The sequence below is a fragment of the Phoca vitulina genome, unplaced genomic scaffold (assembly GCF_004348235.1).
Source record: "Phoca vitulina isolate PV1807 unplaced genomic scaffold, GSC_HSeal_1.0 scaffold71, whole genome shotgun sequence".
Taxonomy (NCBI): Eukaryota; Metazoa; Chordata; class Mammalia; order Carnivora; family Phocidae; genus Phoca; species Phoca vitulina.
The window spans coordinates 8,328,410-8,352,926 of record NW_022589774.1 but is presented as its reverse complement, the minus strand read 5'-3'; the positions used below and the strand labels follow the sequence as shown (position 1 = coordinate 8,352,926).

At 46.3% G+C, this 24,517-nt stretch overlaps 1 protein-coding gene across 5 annotated transcripts in view; it reads right to left on the bottom strand.

Annotated features, from left to right (window-relative positions):
• The window catches only part of CACNA1E (calcium voltage-gated channel subunit alpha1 E), a 493,636-nt gene that overhangs the window by 276,069 nt on the left and 193,050 nt on the right, over nt 1–24,517 (bottom strand). For all 5 annotated transcript variants that reach the window (XM_032393033.1, XM_032393035.1, XM_032393036.1 and 2 more), the window contains 2 exons: nt 4,273–4,378; nt 3,270–3,409 (listed from right to left, as the gene is read on the bottom strand). In XM_032393033.1, the coding sequence (XP_032248924.1) occupies nt 3,270–3,409; nt 4,273–4,378 (246 nt within the window). The remainder of the gene's footprint in view (nt 1–3,269; nt 3,410–4,272; nt 4,379–24,517) is intronic.

The window sequence follows — 24,517 nt, the reverse complement described above, 5'->3', positions numbered from 1 at the left end:
CGACCCAGCTGTCTGACACCTCAACACCGCCTCCCTCGCTCCCTCCCCTCTGTCATACACTGAGAGCTGAGGAGTTGTGCAGCCTCAGCCCGGGGCGCTGTGTCACGCTCCAGCACCTGTCATTCCCTCTGTACACAGAAGGAGAATGCGAAGTGACACCTGGAGCTGAGGTGGGGAGTAGGAGCTGCCAGCAGGGACTGCTGCAGAGGCGGATGTCAGGAAGCCTGGAGAGGGGGCTGTCCCAGGCAAAGCACCAGCCCTGGGGCAAAGGGCACAGTGCCAACTCCTGGATCTGCGGTCCAGAAGCAGTTGATCTTGGGCTGAGCACTTAACCTGTGTCCTAGATGATTCACATCAAAAGCCTGATCTGCCTGCCTCCCTGGGTTGGTATTATATTTTACTGCTTCTAAGACCCCAAAAGTTGTAGGATGCCCCAGGAGTTCATTCTTAGCAAAGACAGAAAGAAAAATGCTGTCAATTACACTGTATCATGTCATTATTGTAAGACACAGGCTGATGTCAATGATGCTTCAGCTTGAGAAATGCGCATTGGAGAAGCGCTGTGATTTGGTATGTGAGCACACTGTGTGAACCTAAGACTAAATCTGAGTAGCTGTTCCTGGGGGATCGAACCGCAGCCCTCAGCACCCTCAGCACAAATCTCGAGAGTGCCAAGCCCTTTCCCTGGAGCACATTCACACGGGAATTAAGGAGAGAGGAAGAAATCAGTAGGTGCAGGAAGAACAGGGACAAGGTCCTGTTGGTTCAGATGGACAGCAGGGGCCATTCGGCAAAGTCTGAAGGCCACTAAGAATGGGAGATTGGAGGGCTGAGTGGTCAGAGAACAAAGAGGACAACGCACTTGGCCTAGGGGTCACCACTTGTGCCCACTCGTATGCACCTTGATACATGCTGGTGAGGACACGGAGGGCCTTACTGGACATGCTAATGGAAAGACCCCGGTGACTCCTACAAATCTGCTCCTCAAGCCACATGGCAACCCTTCTGGGAAGCCAGTGGGTACCGCTCCCATCAGTCTTCTCCCATCCTGTCAAAGGGTCCAGTTCCTCTACCTCTCCTCACACATCCTAGCTCCCAGACCCCACCCCAGAATGGCAGAGTCGTCTTTGGGAGCACTTCAACCTGTCACAATGCCTATTAAAATGTGATATCCTAAAGATGTACATTGGAACACTTTTAATAATTAACTATAATAGCCAAAACCAGAAGGAAATCCAGCTGTCAAATAATTGTTATTAACTATAGTCACCATGCTGGTCTCCCGGACTTATTCCTCTGTAGCTGATAGTTTGTACTCTTTGGCCAATTTCTCCCCCACTCCCAACACCTAGGAAGTACCATTCATTTCTCTGTTATTGTGAGTTTGATTTTTTTTTTAAAGACTCTACATATAAATAAGATCCTGCAGTATTTGTCTCTTTTCAGTGCTTGGGTTATTTCACTTAGCATAATGCCCTCCAAATTCATCCACACCATTGCCAATGGCAGGATTTCCTTCTTCTTCTTCTTCTTCTTTTTTTTTAAGGCTAAATAGCATTCCTCTGTGTGTGTGTGTGTGTGTGTGTGTGTGTGTGTGTATGTATCTCTTTATCCATTCACCCACTGATGGACATTTAGGTTGCTTTCCTATCTTGGCTACTGTGAATAATGCTACAATGAACATGGGTGTATTTGCTGAGAGTGGAGCTCAAGTGTTCTCACCACACACACAAAATAGGTAACTATGTGAGATGATGGGTATGTTAATTAGCTTGATTGTGGTATTCTGCAATGTATGTCTAAACACTGTATCGCATACCTTAAATATATACAATTTCTATCTGTCAATCATACCTCAATAAAGCTGAAAAAAATAAAACATGAGAAAACATTGCCCAGGTGTGCTGCACTGTCTATGACCATGCACTTCTGAAACACTATGTACAAATTATCTTTATAGACTAAACCATGTTTAAAATTCAGTAGAATTTTCTTTTATAAGAGTAACCTTCAGAAAATCCTTTTGTAAGGCAACAGATGTTTTTAAACATCGTCGTCTCTATTTATCTGTTCCCTATATTGAGGGGTTGGTTGCTTATGAGCTCCATTCGAACATTCCAATCCTTTACACCTTCAACTTTTTCTCTTTCACTTAATCACAATTGGTGTGAAGGTTAAAAGTATTTTGTGTATTCCACAAGACAATGAGTAGACACGAACACTGTCAAGCTCTTATTTTTCTCAGACTTTATCTACCTCCACTCCTCTGTTCCCTGGAAAAAATCTCCTCTTTGTTCCCCTCTCCTTTTGGTCAATCGTAATGGTGGCTCCTAGATCCCCCTCCTCCCTTTTCTACTGCATTCTCTTCTTTTCCACACAGGTCTGGCAAGCAGCTTGGGTATGGGAATTTCCAAGTCACACCCCTTGCTGCCATAGCCATACCCACACAGGCCTGAGCCACAGGGGCTCCCCCATGAGGCCTGGGCCACTACCCTCCCATTCAGGCACCAAAAGCTACCTGACACAAACAACAACGAGAAACCACAAAAGCCCAGAGAGGCATGCCCATTATCACCAGTCCCAAGGCCCATCGCATATGCTGCTAACGGCACTGGAGAGGCCCCAATAGAGGCCATACTACACTCATTCTCAAAAACATGATTTATCAGATATTTAAATCTACTGCCAATAAACATATGCCGCCTATGACACTGTGTGGGCAACAATTTAGTATTACTTATCAAACATTTTAATGTGACTCAATTTTATACCTCCTCATATGAATAAATCTGCAAGTCATAAAAAATTCTGTGGTCAGGACACAAGTCTCAATTATCAGTTAAGAAAATATCCATGGGGGTCTTCTTCAACGTTCGAAGAAACACTGCACCCCAATGGCATTTGGGGCCCATCTTTGCGGGGGCCCCTCAGGCTAGGGCAAGCTGCTTGCTTTGGTGAAAAGACTCACTGGGGTATGTGTACCCAGCACTAGGCAAACCCAGAATGGAAAAGCAGAAGGAGAAGCAGCCACATCCTGGTTCTGTAACCTCTACGGAATGCCACATGCATCTCCACAGAGTACCCATGCCCCCTGCAGGTGGGTCACCTACGGTCTGGCCCCGTGGAGAATCCCGTCCTTGAACTTTTTTCTTCTGACCCTACTGCATGCACTTCTGCCTTCCCACCCCTGGGTTCCTTGCACCAGCCACTTCATGACCACACAGGCACATCCCCTCACACCAAAAGGGACAGACAGGAAGAGGACTCACCCACTGAGGACCACGATGAAGTCCATGACATTCCAGCCATTGCGGAGGTACGAGCCCTTATGGAAGATGAACCCCAGGGCCACAATTTTGATACCAGCTTCAAAGCAAAAGATCCCAATGAAATACGGTTCTGTCTTCTCCTGCAGGATGAGGAGCACAGGTGACGGTAAGGGGGGGGAATATACTTTGTCAGATGCAGAAAAAGTCACACCCCGGCCGCCCTCTCCACTCTGACCACTCCTCTCTCCTACACAACACCTGACATCCGCGCTGGGCCAGCCCCAGGTACAGGTGGGAAGTGAGTGCACTGAAGGACTCCAGGAGTGCACAAGAGCACGGGAAGCCTCAGGGGGCGCCAGCTGCAGAAATGGATGGGTGAGGGGGTCACACTCAAGCCAGACTTCTTCCCAGGAGGATGGTTGATGTTTCTGGCTTTGTCTTGGTGAAGCTGGCTTTTCCATTGCTGGCCTTCACTTACCCTGGAAGCTTAAGGGTTCTCATCTGCAGGTAATCAGGCTGAAGCCGCTTATCCACACATTTGGATCTTAAGCAATTAATTTTCCCTCTCTAGGGGGAATACACTAGACACGTGACTCATTGCTTTAAGGAGAATATGGACATGACATCTACAAAGTCATCACTGTGAACACACATAGGCTTTAAGCATCCCTCTCCCTCTCACTTCCAAAGTCCCTTAGGAAGGGGAGTGAAGTTAATGGCCCTTGCGCCTGCCCTTTCTTCTTGTCTGGCTGCCACACAGTGTATACACAAGTGTTTGTGATGCCCTCAGAACTTCCTGGGAGCAGGAGTTAAAAAGGGTCAGTCCTCTCGTCCTTCTGCACCCCAGTGGGGTTTGTCACCAACTTGTCCCTCAGCAAAGAACACTCCTCACTGAACTGTAGGGGAGGGCATAGGGGAAGTGGCCAGGTGATGAAGCAAAGGAGAAGGGAACCGGGGAAGAGAAAGGACTGGGGGGGAAGATGAGATGGATGGAGGCACATACCAGTCTGCGGGACATCGGGGTCTTGTCATCCTCAGGAAGATGCTGTTCCAGGGCCAAGACAATGCAGTTGGCGATGATGGTGGCCAAAATCATGTACTCAAACGGCGTAGGAAAGATGAAGTTAAGGAACAGATTCACCAAAGAGAGAGGGATGCAGCCTCCATGATGGCTATACACATAAATACACAAACTTCATTAAAACCCAAATGACGCCTGTGCAGTCTGCGTGATCTCTATGAGCAGGCAGGCAGGGCACTGGATGGTCCTTAGCATGAGAAACTATAACCATTTCTGGTTGGGCTCTAAACCCAAAGCACCTTCTCCAAGAGAAGGAGGAATGTAGCCAATAAATAATATAGTTCGACATCTAGCTGACACTCCAGATACTTAGGGAATTCAATGGTATAGCCAGGGATTAAGCAGGGCTGAAAACGGAAACAGGAAGAAGGAAGAGACAGTGATGTGGCCGCAGGCTCCTGCTCTTCCCCAGCTTCAACCACGGCGCTGGACGACGATGCTTCAGCAAGGATCCAGCCGTGGCTGTCTGTTGCTGTCTCTGGGAATCATATCTGGGGCCTCCTCCTCTAGAACCTCTGCTCAACTGAGTAGAAGGGCCTTTGGGAAAAGAAAAATTCTCTCCATGTGAGCTTTCTTCTATTTCAATATCCAATTCAGAAAAATATTTAATGTGGGCAGGAGAAGCTTGCCTTGGCCCACCTTATTTTCTCCTGAGCTTCTACACAGACAGCAAACAGAGATGCATCATGAGTCTGAGTCCAGGGCAGTTTGGTTCTTAGGGCATCTAAGAACCAAACTACAAATGAATGGATAATGAATTCAGGCTTTTTTTCTGTTGCATTTTTCTGCAGACAGATGAGGGGTCTCCCTGAGCCTTTCTGAACAAAAGGACTATGACTCAAGTGCCTGCATCCGGACTCCTGCAGAAAGGGTGTGCCCCGAGCCCAGGAGGAGTTGGAGCGGGGGGACTGTTCACAGAGAGAGAGGGAATCACCAGTTTCTGGAGTCAAGTCATCCTGCGTGCTGGATTTCATTCCGTGACTATTGTTGTGACAAACACTAGTGAGCTGTCGCCACAGGTCTTGCCAAGCAACCTATGCTCTGGCAGATTCTGGCATCCGGGCAGGAGAAAAGAGTAGATCTGGCCAAGTGGAGGGAAGGCAAGGGACCATCCTCCTTGTGCCTCCACATATCCGGGCCTGCTGTGTAGCACGTAGGGCCTAAAGCTTTCCCTAGGGAGTACAGTTCATAATCAGGCCCCTGATGCTTCCCCGCCCCAGTGCCCATCAGCGGGCAGTGCGCATTCAGGGCATCTGTGAGGAAGGGCAGGGCACCTCCCAGCAGAGGGGACGTGTGGAAGGAGATGCAAGCTCCCCTCCGCTGCTCAGGCCCCAGTGCTGGAATGGGAGGCTGCAGCAGGTGAGGCAGGAGGCTGCATCAGAGCCCCCAGAGCTCTTCAAGGGCACGCGGCAATGCCCAGTGCCATCTCCGTCCCCGCCCCCCCGCCCCGACCGTGCACCTGAGTCACCGCCCACTCTCCCACGGCTGGCCACCCTTCTTCCCACACAGCCCCAGTGTTCCCCCAGGACCCATGCTCTAGGGACAGCCCTGCTGGCTTCTGATGCTCTGAGGCTCTCCCACCAGATCTGCAGACTGGATGGGCTCCGAGGACTTCAGAGCCAGCCCCCTGCCTCCGCACCCCACTGTGCTCCTTTAAACCCTCCCAGTCAGAGGAGAATCTAACCGCACGCCCAGCCATTCCTCCTCCCGCAGTCTCTCTCGGTACCGAACGAGGCCCCTGAGAGCTAAACATGCCAGTGGACATGCTCCACAGACGCCCACCCAGCGGGCCGCCCACTTTCTTGGGACAAGCCCCTGCCCACAATGCCTCCAGGACCACCAGCAGGCACTGGTCACGGGGGGCGTGCTCCTCCCTCCCATCATGGGCTCTAAGTGTAGCGGGACCAGGGACCACAGCAGGACCTGGTGTCCCAGAGGCTAGCTGGTCCTGGGCTGGGTTCAGACACCCCGAACTCCCCAGACCCAAAAGATAACATGAAGATGGGAGCATGGCAGAAGTGGTGGCCCAGGCATGCAGGCCTTTTCTTGACAACATGCTGACCACCCACTGACAAAGGTCAAGAGAAGTGGAGGGCATCTAGGGCAGTGTTCCTAAAATGCAGGCCACAGGATGCCAGTGCTATAGGAACTGGCAATCAAATCAATGAGGGGAAGCGGGAATTCAGGAGAGTGAGCAGGCTCCTCCAGCAGGACTTCTTGGAGCCTTTGGTATTACTGTCAACAGTGTCCACCGCCTCCCCCAAAGCGGGTGGGAATGGTATACAGCATTCCCTAACCCACTTCACCACATCATCCTTTTATCGGAACACCTCTCCTGGGAATGGTGTCAGAGGAACGTATTTGGGAAGCTCTGGTCCAAAGGGCAGATGTCACCGCCAGTCCCCAGGTGTGAGGAGGAAGGTTGCTGCTCGGCAGGAGGGAAACTGGTGGCATCCTTATTCCCAGCGAAACCATTCCCAAGGCGCGGGGCTCAGCTGCCCTTGGCCCTGGCTGGCAGTGCCCCGAGCAAGTTCAGAGAAGCTGCTCAGCAGCTCCACGGAGCCCGGCAGGTGACCTGGCAGGCAGGACTGGGGAGTGGCAGACATCCTGAGCTCTCATGGGTCTGCTTGGGTGCTAGGATTGCTTTCTGGGGTTCAAGCTTCTTCCCCTGAAAACCTCCAAGTGATAGCCACAGACTTCAAAGCTGATGAGCTCTTAGGTGCTGACTTGCAGGCCTGATGGGTCGTGGCGGCTGTATGCCCCCCAAGCCTCTCTACCCCACAACACCTGCTGGGACTGCGGCAGCCCCTCTGTGGTCCCCACTCCCTGCTCCCACCTCCACACCTGCATTCCCTAGCTGGATCACCTAAGCATACAACTCCCTGCGTGGACCTGTCAGGTCACCTACTCGAGAATGTCCAGGTACAGATACATGAGGCTTCTCTGTGACCACAGGGCTGGCTAGCTTCAGGAAGGTATGACCATCACCACTGCTGGATGCTCGGGACAGGAGCAAGGCTCTTGGCCCCCGGTGCTAATGACCCAAACTTCCTGTGACTGGCCAGATATCTGGATGGCCGAGAATTCATGAGGTCTCAGTGAACAGCACTGCCTAAAGCCCGGGAGGCTTCCATCAAAAAGTGAGGGTTTGGTAATTCATAGGTTCTGAAAAGACCCCATTGCTACGCCCTCCCCAACCCAAATCCTCTGCCTATGGTCTGATGTCTAAGGACCCATGCAGAGCAGCAATCCTTTGGCTTGAAATGTGGAAACTGTTTAAATGCACATATCCTTGGGAGGGATGTCCCTTTAGACCTTACAGCTCATCTCAACCTCAGGATGAATTCATGTTTGGGGCAATTAAGAATCTGAGGTGAGGTTTTGCTGAGAAGCAGAGGTGAGACTATGGGAATCCCATGCATCTGTGGATGAGGCAACAGAAAGGACAGTGACTGGGAAATCTTGGCAGAGAACATCCAGTTCCGTCTGGGGTCCAGCCACTCTCCCTTTCAGCCCTTTCTGTCCCCCTCTTGCCCCCTTCTCTTTCTGAAGAAAGCATGAAGAATGGGCACCTACATCTTGGCGCTTTGGCCTCCACCTGCAATGGGGGAGCTTTCTCCTCTTTTCTGGTCCTATGTCCAGAGCACTCTAAAATACCACCTCGTCTGTGAAGGTTTCTCCCTGTACCCCATAGCTCTTCATATTGTACAATTTTATCATTTCTCCTATTTGTCTCCCCCAAGAAACTACAGTTTGAAAGCAAGGACGTATTCTTGTTCATCTCTCCAATGGCAGTGCTTACCAGAGGCCCTGGTACACAGTAGGAGCTGACTCAATGCTCAATGCAGGCATGAATGAATGGGAGGCAGGAGGCACCCCCGAGAGCAGGAGCTCCATTAAGGAGCCGTCACAGAGACTGCATGGTAGTCACTCACGCTGGCTCAGGCCTGGGCTCCTGCTCACCCCCACCCTTGGGAGCTGACTCAGAGGCACCACTCCCATTTCTTCTCATCCACCCTCATAACTTCCAGCCAAATAAGCTTGGCTCAAGGCTTGTGGCTCTGCTACATCTCCCAAGGCAAGAGCCTGGACTGCAAATAATGGCCCATAGGCCAAGGGAATGCACCTCAGGCGAGACAAAGATGTGACCTGGAAAGGTCAAAAGAAGCTCCATGTTGCCAAGACCTCAAAGAACAAGGCCCTTCATGAGATGGTAATGGAAGACTGTCCAGAACTCTGATTCCTTCCACCCAGGAATTCAGTGGCTCCCATTATGTTCTATGCTTGATACCAAACACATTTTGGAGAACTGTATCTCTCCCTGGTGTCCAGACTGTGTTGGAGATCTTGAATAAATGGGAGCTAGCAGGGCAGTGAGGTGTGGGAGCCTGAGGGCAGGAGCTCTGCCTGTCTTACTCACCTCCGGGCCCCTTGTGTCCATCACATGGTAGGCATGCAATAATTGTCTTCTAATTAATTAACTAATTAATGAATCAATCAATTGATAAGTGAATTGCATAGAAAAGCCAGAATCAGAGGTATCCTTGCAAAGGTATCTCCTACTTTCTCCACACTGTGGACCCACTTGAACTTTTTGTACTATAGTCTGTGTATACACATTAGCTATTCAAAAATAGAAACCAGCATGCATAGAAGATCCCTTTGATGTAAAAAAGATTTTTGAAAAAGGAGCAAAGGAAAAAAATCTGTCATGCTAGAAGGATAATGAGTTTTCTTGGGGTAGTAGGGTTATTTCCACTTTCTTCTCTACTCCTTTATGCATTGTCTTGAGTGTTATAATGAGTATATATTAACTTATAAAATCAATTAAAGCTATATATATTTTGAAAAAACACAAACCAACACAATAAAACCTCCCAACTTGAGGGTAATGGAAATCAGTACAAGGTTTCTGAGAGGATCTAATACAGGAGAACAAAGGGACTGGACCCAAGGAGAAAATGCCATGGAAGTGCTTTGAACCTGCCAAGACGCCTCCTCTCCCATATCTGTCTCACTATCTGTTCACCAGGGGCCTCATTTCACCCACTTTCCTGGCAATCTCCCCAAACACCCCTTCACTCCTCTCTCCCTCTGAGCCCATTAACGAGGACCTGTGTCGCTCCATCTCTCCCCTTCCCGTCTAGCAGCTTCAAGACAATCATTAGGGAAATGACAAAAATAGGTTCGCTTATTGATTTATCTCCTTTACCCGATGCTCCTTCCTTCCAACGGTTGACTTGTTTCCTTAGCAACACAGCTAATTTGAGCAGCACTACTTGGCCTGCACACCTGCCATTTGTTCATTTCCTTCCTGAGGCACAGAAAGCCAGGGCAAGGAAGAGGGCTGCCCTGCAGGCCTAAGTTGTGGTGCTGGCTCTGCTTGTCACCAGAGCCCTGGGGACCCGGCCCGGGAGAGGAGCCCTCCTTCTGCCCGGACCAGCAGAGCCTCACCTGCCAACACCTCTCAGGGTAGATCTGCAGGCACAGGCCTGAGAGAGACTTAGGCCTCGAGCAGCACACCTGGGGTCCTCTAGGGGAAAGCTGTATCTTCACCACCACCAGGATGCTGATCCTAGATCCGCTTGGCTCTCAGCTGTGTGCTCTCAGATCTGGGACATCAGAGCACACTTAAGGAGACTCAATGTACTCAGAGAGGCTGAGAGGCCACCAGGGACAGAATGCTGTGCTCTCTCCCTGACTCCAGGCCTAATGGAGGATGCCCTTGTGTGGGGAGCAGCCTGCAGCCACTCATGCACTTCCAGAAAACTCTTGGGGGAGTCGGGAATAGCCCACAGTCTCAGGGAAGGCTTGGCTCAGCCTCCTTTACCCATTTCCACCCCTCACCCCCAGCCCAGGACACTCTCCCCACAAGATCTATCTCCCTTCCCTCCCTTCTATCCCAGCTGCCTATTTTTGGAGGTCTAATTCTAAGAGATGAGAGAGTCCTCAGAAGATGGCCTGGGCCATTCTAACAAGTGGGATGTTAACTTAAGGACAGTCCGAGGGAAGGGGCCCTGCCTAATCCGTGATTCCCTCGAGCACTACACCAGAGAAACATTTTAAAAATGAATGATAATGAAATACAGCTATCCAAGGCTTTCACACTACTTTTTTTTTTTCTATGAGAAGAATCAGAATCTTCCTGGAAATCTGCACTGCAATGGAGAAATGTAGATTGGTAATGGGAAACCAGAGTCAGGGTTCCCACTGCAAAATCTGCCCCAACATGGCACTCAAGACAGGGAAAAGCACCACCATCTATTCCCGCAGAACCAAACATGAAATACAGAAGGATCAAAGTCTAAAATGACCCATGAATATAAAGTCCTTTGAAAACCGGTAAGGTGCTACACAAATGCACAGTCATTTTTATTATCCTACTAAATCACTCTCTAAGCATCTGCTGTGACTCTAAGCTTTGGGATAAGCAACAGTTAGTGGTCATAGCCTCTGGAAATGGGCTGGCTGGCTGCAGCCAGGAGCTGACACTGAAAAGACCCACTGCAATAAAGGATTTGAAAAAAAAAAAAAAAATTATGGTAATGGGCCTCCGGGAAGAGAGCAAAGACATTTGGCCCAGAACCTCCTGGGAATATGGAAAGCACATCCAAACACCAGTCCCCAGAGGAGGATTTATGAAGCTGATGGCTCTGATGCAATCTCTCCCAGTGATTAGAAGGGGCATTAATCACACCCAAGGCCAGGGCTAAGAACAGGAGGGACTGAACCATCACAGAAGTCCGGCTCCAGCTCCTACAGACCCTGATGGAAATGCAGTGAGATCATGCTGGTGAGATCACATCCCCCTCGCCTGGGCTGCTGAGAACAATACATCTGTCCTGGAGGGACCAGTAACATTGAAGAGACAGACCTTGTGCCTCAAACCCAGACATGGCCAGAGCCCCCACTATGATTTCCACCACAGAGTGTGTCTGCACCCCTCCTCACCTTCCTCACCCTTTCTAGAGGCTGATATTCTCACAGGAATAGCTGTCCCCTGGCCTGGCCACGCAGGCCATGCATGCAGGCCTTCAACCCTTCAGACTGAAAAGAAAATTAAACCCCACCCTGGTAAATGAGGCCTGGGGCCAGCTCTCCTTCCTGGAAAGATGCCTCACTTTTTGCCCAGATCATGGTATGAAGTGACAGCGAGTATGAGATAAAAAGATGGAGATCCAAGAGGGCTCCCTAATGCCTGTGGGCCAGCCTTCTCTGCCTCACCCCAACCCGCCCAGCTGAAAGGCCAGGTTAAGAGCTAAGCTGAGGCCCAAGGACCCTGGCTCAGAGGCTAACGTGCTCCTGGATGGGCTCCTTTCAGCCTTCTTTGCACTTGCTCCTGTGGCTGACCCAGCAGGACAGTGTAGCCCAAAGACCAATCCAGAAAAGGGAGGTAGACAGGATTGTATTCCTTGGGGTTCTGAGGGACTACAGATGAATTTTTCCATTTCCTGAAAAACAATGTTAATCATCTAAACTTACCAATGCATGAACCACCCTCCTATCTGGAGCAAGTCACACCCTCAATTCCATTTCCTTCTCTTGTCTCAGTCCTTAATTTTAGGGTTCCAGCCTCCGTCCTGGGCTGATCAATAGAGGGTGGACCACACACAGCTACCGAAGGACAGGAGGGCTCCTAACCTGTGCTTCTCCATGTGACAGTGAGCAGTGCAAAGGGTGCAAATCTGGAAATTCACGCAGCATCTCCTCCTCCCTTTCTGCCCCCATGACAGGAGAAATGCAGTTAACAAGCAGAAGAATGCAGTAGAAGGCTCTGCAGACTTCACGATGTCCCATTTCACTAGCTCATCGCTTTCCTTATTGCATTTTCTCTTGCCACCCAACTTCGTCTTAAAAAAAAAAAAAAAAAATCAGATTGAAAAACCAAACCCCTTTTCTTTTTTTAAAACAAAACAAAACAAAAATGTATCATGTGACTTCCAGCCTTAACATCAGTTTTTTAACTTTGGTTTCCATGGTGGTGGGATGCGACCTGCCATCACCATGACAACAGCTGCTTCGGTTCAAATTCACCATCTGACAGGCAGTCCTGAACACACATACACACCTCTCCCATTCTCTCTCGCTCTCTGTCAGGAAGATGGAAATGCCACTACACCTACTCCTAAAGACTTAAATCCTAATGAATGAAAGACAAAGAAAGCAATATTGAGAATACAGACAAGAGGCAGACCACCCCCCCCCTGCTTCCCCCAAAAGGCTCTCGCTTGCTGGCACAGTCCCACTGCTCTCCTGGGGAGGTCAATGGACTCAGTTACTCAACAAAAAAGATCCCTAGCATCACCCTTTTAATGTTGGCTGTGAAAGAAGCCACATTCAACCCTCCATTGCTTTTCGACCAAAAGCTCTCATCTGACTCCCATATCCTTGACTCTATAAAAAAATGAACCATGAGAGACTATGGACCTGAGAAACAAACAGGGTTTTAGAGGGGAAGGGGGAGGGGGGATTGGTTAGCCCGGTGATGGGTATTAAGGAGGGCATGTACTGCATGGAGCACTGGGTGTTATACGAAAACAATGGATCATGGATTACTACATCAAAAACTAATGATGTATGGTGACTAACATAACATAATAAAATTAAAAACTACAAAAAAAAAAATGACTGAAAGGAAGTTCACAGTATTGCTAATTTGGTTAACTAATACTGAGCTCAGCTCCAGACTCATCTGGGCCCCAATTCCAAGAGAATGGGGAGTGACAGTTCTGAGGAATTAAGACAGCACCGGCTTTCCTCCTTCTTTTGCCTCAGTTTCAGTCAGGTGGATACGTCTTAACAAATTCACTTTGTGTGTGTCTGACTAAACCCTGGACTCAAAACGCTGTCATTCAACACCCAGTTTTGGTGATCAGGGGACAGATGATTGAACGCTACAGAAAAGGGAAGAAAGGAACGGGGAATATTAAAAGCCTCTGGAAGAAAACAAAACAGCAGTGGGAAAATTACCTGTTTCAGAAACCAGAATCTGTGTTTTGATGATACTCTGACAAATTTGAGCCCATCAAGAGTTCTGGCAGCAGCATACACCCTAGCGGAAGAAGAATGTGGGCTGCAACCAGCAACCACACCCAAAACTATCCCCTAACTTCACATCCACACTTGCTTCGTGGGGTGACAGACAGTAGCTGAATGTACAAAGAAAATGAAAAGCCTTTTATGAAAGAGTCCACAGATCATCTGTGAGAGAATTTTTGTTTTACTCTGAAAACCCAGCACTTATACCCCAGTGTTCAAAGACACCCATTGAGCCTCCAAACCACGAGAAAATGTTAAGGGCACTAAGGATATATAGCTTGGGAAGGGAAGATTGGAGAGAGACGTCATAGCTGTTTTCAAATATCTGAAGGACTACCTTATAATGGGGGCTTAGACATTGTCTATGTTATTCTGGAGGGTAAGACCAAGACCAAAGGGTAGAATACCCACCCAAAGGCAGATGTGAGGGAATAGAGAAGAAGCTTCACTCTTCCGTTAAGTGAATGGATGATTTCGTTAAATAGTAAACTGAATGTTGGACTAACAAATGTTTAACAACCAGTCTCTCTAAAGGATGAAAAGCCCTGGCGTATAGCATTTGCCAATTTCTGGAGTGTAAATACTCTCTCCATAACTAATTTCAAGCTCCCAACTTGACATCAATGCACATGGAGTTGCAAAGATACACACAATGAGCACTCAAGAGCTGGGACTGGCCAGTTCCCACACACCGCTTACTGTAAGTCAAAACAAAACAAAAAAAAAACGAGTATTGAGGTGGAGATACCTGTATTTGATAGTAGTTGAGCTGGATCAACCCTTGTTGCTAACAGGGGTTAACAAATGGGTAGGAAGCAAGGTCAATGAGTCTTCAGTCACTTGCTCAAGGGCCTCCTGGGTCAGCATGACTCACTCTGGTCCTCAGCCTCAAGTTGCCTACTTAGCTAGACCTGCGTTCATGAAGTCTGGAGCATCACCCTTATCACAGAAGGCTGACATCTGTGCAGCTGGATGTGGGCCAGAAGCAGCACAGGTGAATGGTTTGCCAGTGCCATGAATCATAATAATTAATTAATCATTCCCATTCTCTCAGGCTGGAGTCTGGGATACCCAGGGGCTCCTGCTATTTCACCATAGCCTGCAAAAGAACTGAGAGGAATCAGCCAACACACACGATGAAAGCACAATCCCAAGAGACAGAAACACATCAGGTAAAAGTCTCACCTCTCCTTCTAGAAGATCAGCAGATCTCAGCCTTGGCCACACACGGAATGACCTGGGAACCTTTTAAAAATTAAGGATATGGGTATCCTATCTTTAGAAATTCTGATTTGTCTCAGGTGCTATCTGGGCATCAGCATTTCTAGAAGCTCCTACACTGATTCTAATGTGCAGCCAGGGTAAAGAACACTGCTATAGATGCTGGAGACCATGAAACCTAATGGTATCCTCAACTCAGGTGAGATAACAACAGGAGAAACTAGACTCCCAGGAGCCCAAAGGTAAGAACCGGAAGGTGCCTTGGAGTTCTATTAACTGTTCCATTACATTAATTTTACAGATGTAGATACTGAGACCCGAGGTGCAAGGAGACTTTTCCAGAGCCAGGACTAGAAACCTCTCTGGATTCATAGCCCCACACCCTGAAAACTTAGGAATCTATTATCAGAACAATCAAGTAAAACTCCCCAGTTTCTTGACTTGAACTGAGGGTTCTAAAAGAAAGGGATCTTTTTATTTGAGTTTATTTCCTCCATCCGAAGACTACTCAATTGTTCTCAAGAGCATATTTTTTAAGGTAGAGTCTGGATGGTTTACCTTTCCTAAGGCCACTTAAGAGTCCAGAAAACATTCTGAGATGAGTGCTTGCCAGAGCTCCCATGGGCTGAGGCATGGTTTGACACTGGGGAGAAGCCCATTGCCTACTGAGTACAGTACTATCAATTCATAAAGTTCTCCAGCAACTCATAAAGGATTCTCTCTAGCAACATTTTTGGGAAAGAAAAACATTAACCATTGTTCTGAATCACTGTTTCCCATTCTCGTTGGATCAGTGCTGATTGGCCTATCTTGAATTAACCTTCTCTTATCCATTCTCACTCCTTAATTAAGTCCTTTCTTATTAATCACAATCCCTATATCCATCCTCATATGCCCCAACCCAAGACAAACTCTAAAACACATACTTACTAATAAAAGGATGAGAAGGCCCCAGAAAAGGATGAAGGAGCAAGAAGGAAGATGACTGAGCAGAGAAAAGGTACTGAGGAAAGAAAAGAGGAAATGTGATCAAAGGATCCCTAGTCTTAAGGGTCGGGAGCCCTGGATTCTAGCCCCCGCATTGTCACTTGCTAAGAGTTTCTCTTAGGTCACTGTTACTCCAATAAACTATTATTCTGTGGTGCTAATAGACAATATGATGAGAAAAGAGTAAAGGATAAAGAAGGAGTATCTATTACTACAATTGAGAGAAGCTATTTTTGATGAAGCTACTAATGAAGACATCCAACAATAACATCCAAAATGGAAATCCTGGCACACCTAGGAATACCTTGAAAGTGTCCACAGCCAATGGAAATGTTTCTAAATTTTCAAGAATAGGAGCTCCATGACAAGCGGAGTTGGCCAAAAACTTCACTAAAAGATGGTTAATAAAAAGAATCCTCATAATGGTGGCCTGGGGGTGAACATAAAGCTGCTTTTCTATAAACCCACACTCTCTGTAAGAGAGAGCTTCTCCTACACTCTCTATAAGAGTCTAAGAGTCTTTTCCACAGCCTCCCTGTCCCCCCAACTCCCATTTCCTTAAAAATCTGCAAAGGCAGAAGCATTCGGTAAGATGAAAGTTTAAGAAAAAGTCATTCAAGTTGACTCCTCCACATGATAACTTACAACTCTGGGCATCCCAGAAAAGAGTAGACTTCTTTGAGGGCTCGAAAAAAGAAAACGGACTTTATATGCTAATATTGAAAGGAGAGGAAGAACTGGCATTTCCAAAACACAGGTCCTCTACAGAGCGATGAAGAACTACAGCAGTGGAGCTTTTGGTGAAGGGAAAAACAAAACAGCAAAATGCCCTAATTCCAAAAGAAGCTCTCATTCCAATGATATAGCGCAAGATGTCTCAGATCCATTTCATGATGACCATGACGATGGGTAAGAGATCTCTGCTCTTCTCCCATCTACTGATCCTTTACTCTTCCGTGGGTTTAGCTTCATACCCAGTGGGTGCTACAGATACACGCAAGCAGTTCACAGTCATCCTAAAAAGATGCTCTGTTAGGGAACAGTGCCTGCCAGTCTCTGGTCTGACCCGAGTCAGTGTGCTACAATGGAAAGAGAGCAGCCAATGAAATCGGTGAGATCACATCTACCTGTGACCTTGGGCTAATCATCTGTAATATGGAAACAATGTCCACTTCACACGGAGCTAAATGATAGATGTCTCTAAAACACACACAGAGTGTCACACAACAGGCATTTATCAAAGGTGTACTGAGGAATGGATGACTCTCTAAGCCTGGATCATGGTCCCCATGGAATGTTGATAAAATTACATGACAAAAATATATGAAGGTAAGAGAAAAGGAAAGATGATAAGCGTTATGACTGTGCAGGATTGTTCTGAACCTTTCACAGTGGAAGTGTGGATAGCTGTTGGGACAGTTCTCAATTTCCACATCTATTCCTTTGCTTTGCTCTTTTGCGCCTGTCTACTCCATATTTGTAACAGAAATGAGCTCAGGCTTTATGAGCCTTTGCATTCAGGGGTGGGCATCTGTTACTCTCTAATCATCGCCAGGGAAAGAGGTTACCCACGAAATATGTAACATCCTCATCTTGGGTAGGGGGTAATGGTGACCACCAAAATAAATAAATATATACATACATAACTCTCTCTGAGAAGGGAGTGCTATTTTGCCAAAAGGCTCAGATCCTCCGAATTTACATGGGCCCATATTCCCCGGACCTGCCCCCGCCTTGTGTTACCACATCCACCCACCCATCCCACCTCCAGACAAGCCCACGCCCTTCAACTGCTCCTCATATCAACAGATCAAGAGAACACATGCATCCTTGTACATCCATATGGCTCAGTTATTTCATAAACACAAATTCCCATGCAAATATAATCCAAAGTTAGCAGAAAGAAGAGGCAATTCCTTTAATATTTTTTAGGTCCACTCCTTAATTTCTCTTAAATCTTCCACCCGGTTTCCAGAAGCCAAGTGGTACATCCTAGATCTCCATTCACATCCACACCAGTATCCAGTGCCCTCAGGGAAAATGCCCTCCAGGATCCTGGTCAGGTGACCTTCATCAAGCTCATTAGGCAAACGTGCAAGGGCTCCAACCCATGGAGGCTCCCCTTCCCCCACCATCCCTCTAACCCTTTCAGAAGCTTCTTCCACAGTTGGTGGAGTCCAATCCCGACTCCCTTCTCTGACAGAACAGAGATGGAGACCCAGAATACCTAGAAACCCAAACAGATAAGGAATAATTCACCACAAGGCCAACAACCCCTGAGAAGGAAATCTACTCAGAGGCCAAGCTTGGACTCTAGGACAGATCCTTCCACATGCCATCAATCAAGCCATCTGAAACCTGTGGCTACCATTTTTGTATAAACAAAAACAAAATCTACTGCGTTTGTTTAAGCCTGAGGGTTCCGAATATCTGATCTGAAAGCCTGCTGGGAAAATTCCACATCTTATTGCTCCTGAAGATATCTTTTCTGGGTTATAAATCCAGATGTGTCCTTGGGGATAATATCAATGTAAAATCAGTATTAGAAACATGCAAAGAAAGACAGGTTTTGAGGTAGATATTTTAAAAACTTATCTTAAAAAAAAAGTAAACTCAGTAACTTTGAGATGGAAAAAAAAAGGCTCCTGGGAAGACCATCTAGCTACAGTGGTTGAGAGCCTGGGCTCCGAGCCAGGCTTCCAGCTCTCCCTTGCTGTGTAAGTGGGCAAGTGAATTAACCTCTCCACACCTTAATCCCCCAACTGTAGGGTGTGGAAAACAACACTGCGAGTCTCGGTAGAACTGCCACAAGGAATCAATGCAATAATCTGTGGGATTAATTTAGCACAGTAATCCAGCACCTCATAAATACGCAATAAATATTAGATATATCCACATTAATGTTAGTACTAACATATATCCATGTTTACAAAGGGCTTTCATACACATTAGTCTTGCAAGATAGGCAAGTAAAGGATGTGATTTCCCCCTCACACCTGAAATCCCTGAGGCTCACAGAGGTTGCAAAACCAACTCGAGGTCACATAACTGTTACTCACAGTGCTCAGGCTAAAACTTGACAAGAGTCAGAAGAAAGGAGATGGTATTATTATAAGGAAACTTAACTGCAGAGGTTTAATGTTGATTCACCCAGAGTTAACCAGATGCTAACAACTAAGCTGTAGTCACGGCTTAACTACATGCCAAACACTGTCCTAACATTTCACATGCACTATCCCACCTGATCTTCTCAAAAATCCTATATGATACACCCTATAGATAAAATTCCTATTTCCATTTTATGTTTGAGGAATCTGAAGCACAGCAAGGTTAAGTCGCTTCCCCAAGGCACACAGCTAGGAAGTTGTGGAAATGGTACCAAGATCTGAATCCAGAGGCCAGTTCTTAACCTTGACACTTTAATGCTTCCAAGCAGACTGTACATCCTAACAGTAAGGTGAAGATTTCACCAGCTGGGCACCGGACTAGATGATGTCTAATATCCCTTCAAATGCCGAGATTCTAGGCTTCGACACTTTTATTTTCTAGTAAAGAAATAAAATAGTGTCTAAGTGAGTCTCTGAAAATGATATTTAGTGTGGACTTTGGAGAAAGTAGAACACTATATCCTAGCCTAAAATAGACATGAAATAGTCATAAAAGCATGTATTGATTCAGCAAAGCATGTGACAAGGATATCTTGCACAAAATTCTTACTGAATAAAGAAATATAAGTCAGCTAAAGAATAGTGCAGAAAATTCGAGAAAAGCTGAACAGTCAATGAGCACTGACCAATGCACTAATGATAAGCAGAAGTGAGGTCCCCAATTCTAACCATATTTTTATTAGTTACTCAAATGAAAGTATAAAGCACATGCTTATCCAGTCTGCAGATGATGTAGAGCTCCGAGTAGAGAGCTCACTCATTAAACAGCAGAGTCTCAAGACAATGTGTAGTAGAAATCACTTAAATTTTGGAGTCTGACCCCTGGGGTTCAAGTTCACTAGTGGTGACCTTGGGCAAGTGATTTAATCTTCTATAGTCTCAGTTTCTCTATATTTAAAATGTGGATAATAGTTATCTCACTGGATTGTTGTTTTGTTTAAATGCAGAGAGTCTTGAGGCACCTGGGTGGCTCAGTCGGTTGGGTGTCCAACTCTTGATTTTGTTTCAGGTCATGATCTCAGGGTCATGAGATTGAGCTCAGTGTCGGGCTCTGCACTGATTGTGCAACCTGCTTGGTATTTTCTCTGTCCCTCTCCCTTCTCCACCCCCCGCTCTTGCACACACGTGGACAATCTCTCTCTCAGATAGACAGATACATAGATAAATGCAGAGAGTCTGAAGTTTGGTGAATACTCACTGAATGTTGGTTCCCTGTCCCCACTTGTAAAGGATCTCTGTAAGAAGGACTGTTGCACCAAAAGAAAATAAAACGTACTTGAAATAAACATGAAGTCCTGAATTTAGACTCAAAAATTAAATTGAGAACAGAGTGAGAGAAAACTAATTCTGTCATCAATTCATATAAAAGATCCAGGGTTTATTGCTGACTGCAAGTGACCTCAAGTTAAGTCAGAAGTACAGTGCCATTTCTTTACAAAGAAAAAAAAATTTAAAAATTTGTTTTAATTTAAACAAATGTGCTAATGTTAATAAGCACTGATCTATGTTCCAGTAATTTAAAAACTAACAGACACTGTCCATTCCCTTCCAGGGATTTTAAACCAATACTAAAACTATGTGGTAAATGTTACAATAAAGTAATAAACCAGGTGCCCTATGGGAGCCCAGAGGAGGGAGTTGGTCTTACTCTGCCAAGAGAAATCAAGGAAGTCTTCATGAAGGAAGTGACTACTGAGTATAGTCTTAAAGCCAGGAAGTCAGGGAGAGAGAGAAAAGACATTCCAGGCACCGGGAGCAGTAAGTCCACAGGCATGGAGGCCTAGGAGAAGCTGGTGCCTTCAGACATTAGCAGCCCAGTGGAACAGCTGAAAAGAAGGTGACTGCGCGGTTGCCACCATGTGCAGAGTACAGCATAGGAAGCCCTGCACACCAAGGTAGGAAAACCTTGCCCAATTACATAGCAAACAAATAACAGAACCCAGACAGGAACTTAGGCTTCCTGAATCATTATCTATTCTCTATATCCCTGCTGTCCTTTACCATAGCCACCAGCCATATGTAGCTATTTAATTTAAATTAATTAAAAGGAAATGTAATTTATAATTTAGTACTCAGTCACAACAGCCACCTATCAAGTGCTCAAGAGCCACATGTGGCTACTGGCTACTATATTAGCACAGATAAAAACATAGATCCATCAGCACAGAAAGTTCTGGTCTACAGCACTACTCAGTGCCATAGGATCTTAAGTGAATGAGAAGTAGATTGAGTTTATATTGCTTTATAGAACAGAAACAGGAAAAATAAAAACAAGCAGGTGGAAGCTCTAAGGAAGACTATTTCAACGTCCTACACCTTAATGACAAGAGCACCCCGTCCCTGGAAGCTTGATGGCCACCCATCAGGGGGATGGAGAAAGAGTTCCTCTATTGACCTACTGCTCTTTGGTTAGGGTGTTTGTATTTTACCATGGCAGTCTGGCTGATGCAGACTGATCTCTGTAGCTCCTTCACATGGAGTTCCTGTGACACCTGTAGCTAAGGGATATGATGTTGAATTGCGAGTCACTATGCTTGGTGGTTCAGCAACCCAACATCCCAGAATGTGGGAATGTTCTAACATAGTCAGCATTGCAATCCATGGACCCCCTGCAACTGAATGCAAGTTGTATGTGTATTTCTTTCAGGAAAGGGGGGTGCATTGCACCAATCAGATTTCGGTAAGATTTGTAATCCCAATATAGAAAGCAAATAAACATTGTACTGGAGGGACCAGGCAGTCCCAGTCCTCCAAAAAGAGTCATCTGGATGTCATCAAGATGGCCACTAGGGTCATTCCCAACTGTAAGGTTCCATAGTGGGAGCATCTAAAGACAATCACCCTGCAATTGAACAGTTTCAAGTCAAGTATCCCCTGACCTTGATCAAGAAGAAAAGAGATGGGGGGTGGACAAGATGGCAGAGGAGTAGGAGACCTGGATTTCATCTGGTCTCAGGAATTCAGCTGGATGGGGATCAAACCATTCTGAACACCTACAAACTCAACAGGAGATTGAAGAAAGGAATAGTAACAACTCTCTGAACAGAAAAGCGACCACTTTCTAGAAGGCAGGACGTGCGGAGAAGTGAATCCGAGGCGATATTCAGGAGGACAGACGGCGGGGAGGGGGCCTCCGTCGGCCGCTTCTGGCAAGTGATAGAGCAGCGGAGCACAAAATCGGAAATTTTAGAAGTCGGCTCGACTGAGGGACGTTGCTCCAGTGGCTAAGCGGGGGGTGGAACCCTCACTGGGACAGTGTGGTCTCAGGACCCTCCGGTCACAGAAAGACCGGGGGTGCCTGAGTGCGGCAGAGCTTCCAGGTATCGGAGCAGGGAAGCCAGCTGCAGAGACGGAGCCAAGGAGCGGGCTCTCAGCTCAGGGTGGCCATAAACCATGACCCGTGGCACAGTCGGGCCACTGCTCCTCCAGCAGGGACCCAACAAGAGGCAGATCCGGGGAGACTCCCCTTCCTCCCCCGGGAGGAGCGGCTCGGGAGTGCACCTCAGGGATATGCTGGGTTTGGAGACCCCACACCGAGTCGGGTGCCAGAGATAGAAACGCTCAGTCACAGGCCAGGTGAGCACGGAGTGCGGCCGGAGACCTGGGAGACGGGAGTGATTGACTGCTTTTCTCTGCGGGCGCACTGAGGAGTGGGGCCCCGAGTTCTCGGCTCCTCCGGGGCGGAGATTGGGAGGCCACCATCTCACTCTCATCCTCCAAAGCTGTATGGAAAGCTTGCAGGGAACAAAAGCTCCCGAGAGCAAACCCGAGCAGATTACTTAGCCCTGACCGGGCAAGGATGGGGCAATTCCACCTCTGGCAAAGACATTTGGGAACCACAGCAACAGGCCCCTCCCCCAGAAGATCAGCAAGAACAGCCAACCAAGACCAAGTTTACCGATCAATGAGAACGGCAGAACTCCAGCGCTAAGGGAATACTGCACATAGAATTCAAATTCATGGCTTTTTTACCATGATTCTTTAGTCTTTCAAAGTTAATTTTTTTATTTATTTATTTATTTTTTTTAAAGATTTTATTTATTTATTTGAGAGAGAGAATGAGACAGAGAGAGAGAACATGAGAGGGGGGAGGATCAGAGGGAGAAGCAGACTCCCTGCTGAGCAGGGAGTCCGATGCGGGACTCGATCCCGAGACTCCAGGATCATGACCTGAGCCGAAGGCAGTCGCTTAACCAACTGAGCCACCCAGGCGCCCCCAAAGTTAATTTTTTTAACTGTCTTTTTTTTTTTTAATTTTTCTTTTTCCCTTTTTCAACCAACATCTTATCAATCCCTTTTTTAAAAAAACATTTTTATTTTTCATTTTTAGAGTCATATTCTAACCCTTCATAATAGTTACCCTTATTTTTGGCATATATATATAAGTTGTTCTCTCTTTAAAATTTTGAGATACAGTTTCTTCTAACAGATCAAAATATACCCTAAATCTCTAGTGCATGGCTTTGTTCTACTCTCCTGCCTGATCACATTCCCTCCCTTTTTTTTTCTTTTTTTTTTTAAATCCTCTTCTTTCTTTTTCCAAACAACTTATCAATTCCTTTTATAAAATTTTTTATAATTTTCCTCTTTACAATCATATTCCATCCCTTCATCATATCAACCCTTATTTTTGTACACATATAAGTTTTTCTTTCTCTAAAATTTTGGGAGGCACTTTCTTCTAACAGACCAAAATACACACAAAATCTAGTGTGTGGCACTAATCTATGCACCAGCCTGATCATATTTGATCACATTCTGTTTTTTTTTTTGGTTTTGTTCTGTTTTTGTTTGTTTTTATCTTTTTCTTTTTTTCTTTTTTTTTTTTCTTTCTTTCCTTTTCTTTTCCCCTGGCTTCAGGTCTTTTCTGATTTGTTTAGAGTATATTTTCTGGGGACGTTATTACCCTGTTAGCATTTTGTTCTCTCATTCATCTATTTTCCTCTGGACAAAATGACAAGACGGAAAAAATCACCTCAACAAAAAGAACAAGAGGTAGTACCGACTGCCAGAGACCTACTCAGTACAGACATTAGTACAATGTCGGATCTAGAGTTCAGAATCATGACTTTAAAGATACCAGCTGGGCTTGAAAAAAGCATGGAAGTTATTAGAGAAACGCTTTCTGGAGAAATAAAAGAACTAAAATCTAACCAAGTCGAAATCAAAAGGGCTATTAATGAGGTGCAATCAAAAATAGACACTCTAACTACTAGGATAAATGAGGCAGAAGAGAGAATCAGTAATATAGAAGACCAAATGACGGAAAATGAAGAAGCTGAGAAAAAGAGAGATAAACAACTACTGGATCACGAGGGCAGAATTCGAGAGATAAGCGATACCATAAGACAAAACAACATTAGAATAATTGGGATCCCAGAAGAAGAAGAAAGAGAGAGAGGGGCAGAAGGTATACTGGCGCAAATTATAGCAGAGAATTTCCCTAATTTGGGGAAGGAAACAGGCATCAAAATCCAGGAGGCACAGAGAACCCCTCTCAAAATCAATAAAAATAGGTCAACACCCCGAAATCTAATAGTAAAACTTACAAGTCTCAGAGACAAAGAGAAAATCCTGAAAGCAGCTCGGGAGAAGAGATCTGTAACCTATAATGGTAGAAACATTAGATTGGCAACAGAACTATCCACAGAGACCTGGCAGGCCAGAAAGGACTGGTAGGATATATTCAGAGCACTAAATGAGAAAAATATGCAGCCAAGAATACTATATCCAGCTAGGCTGTCATTGAAAAT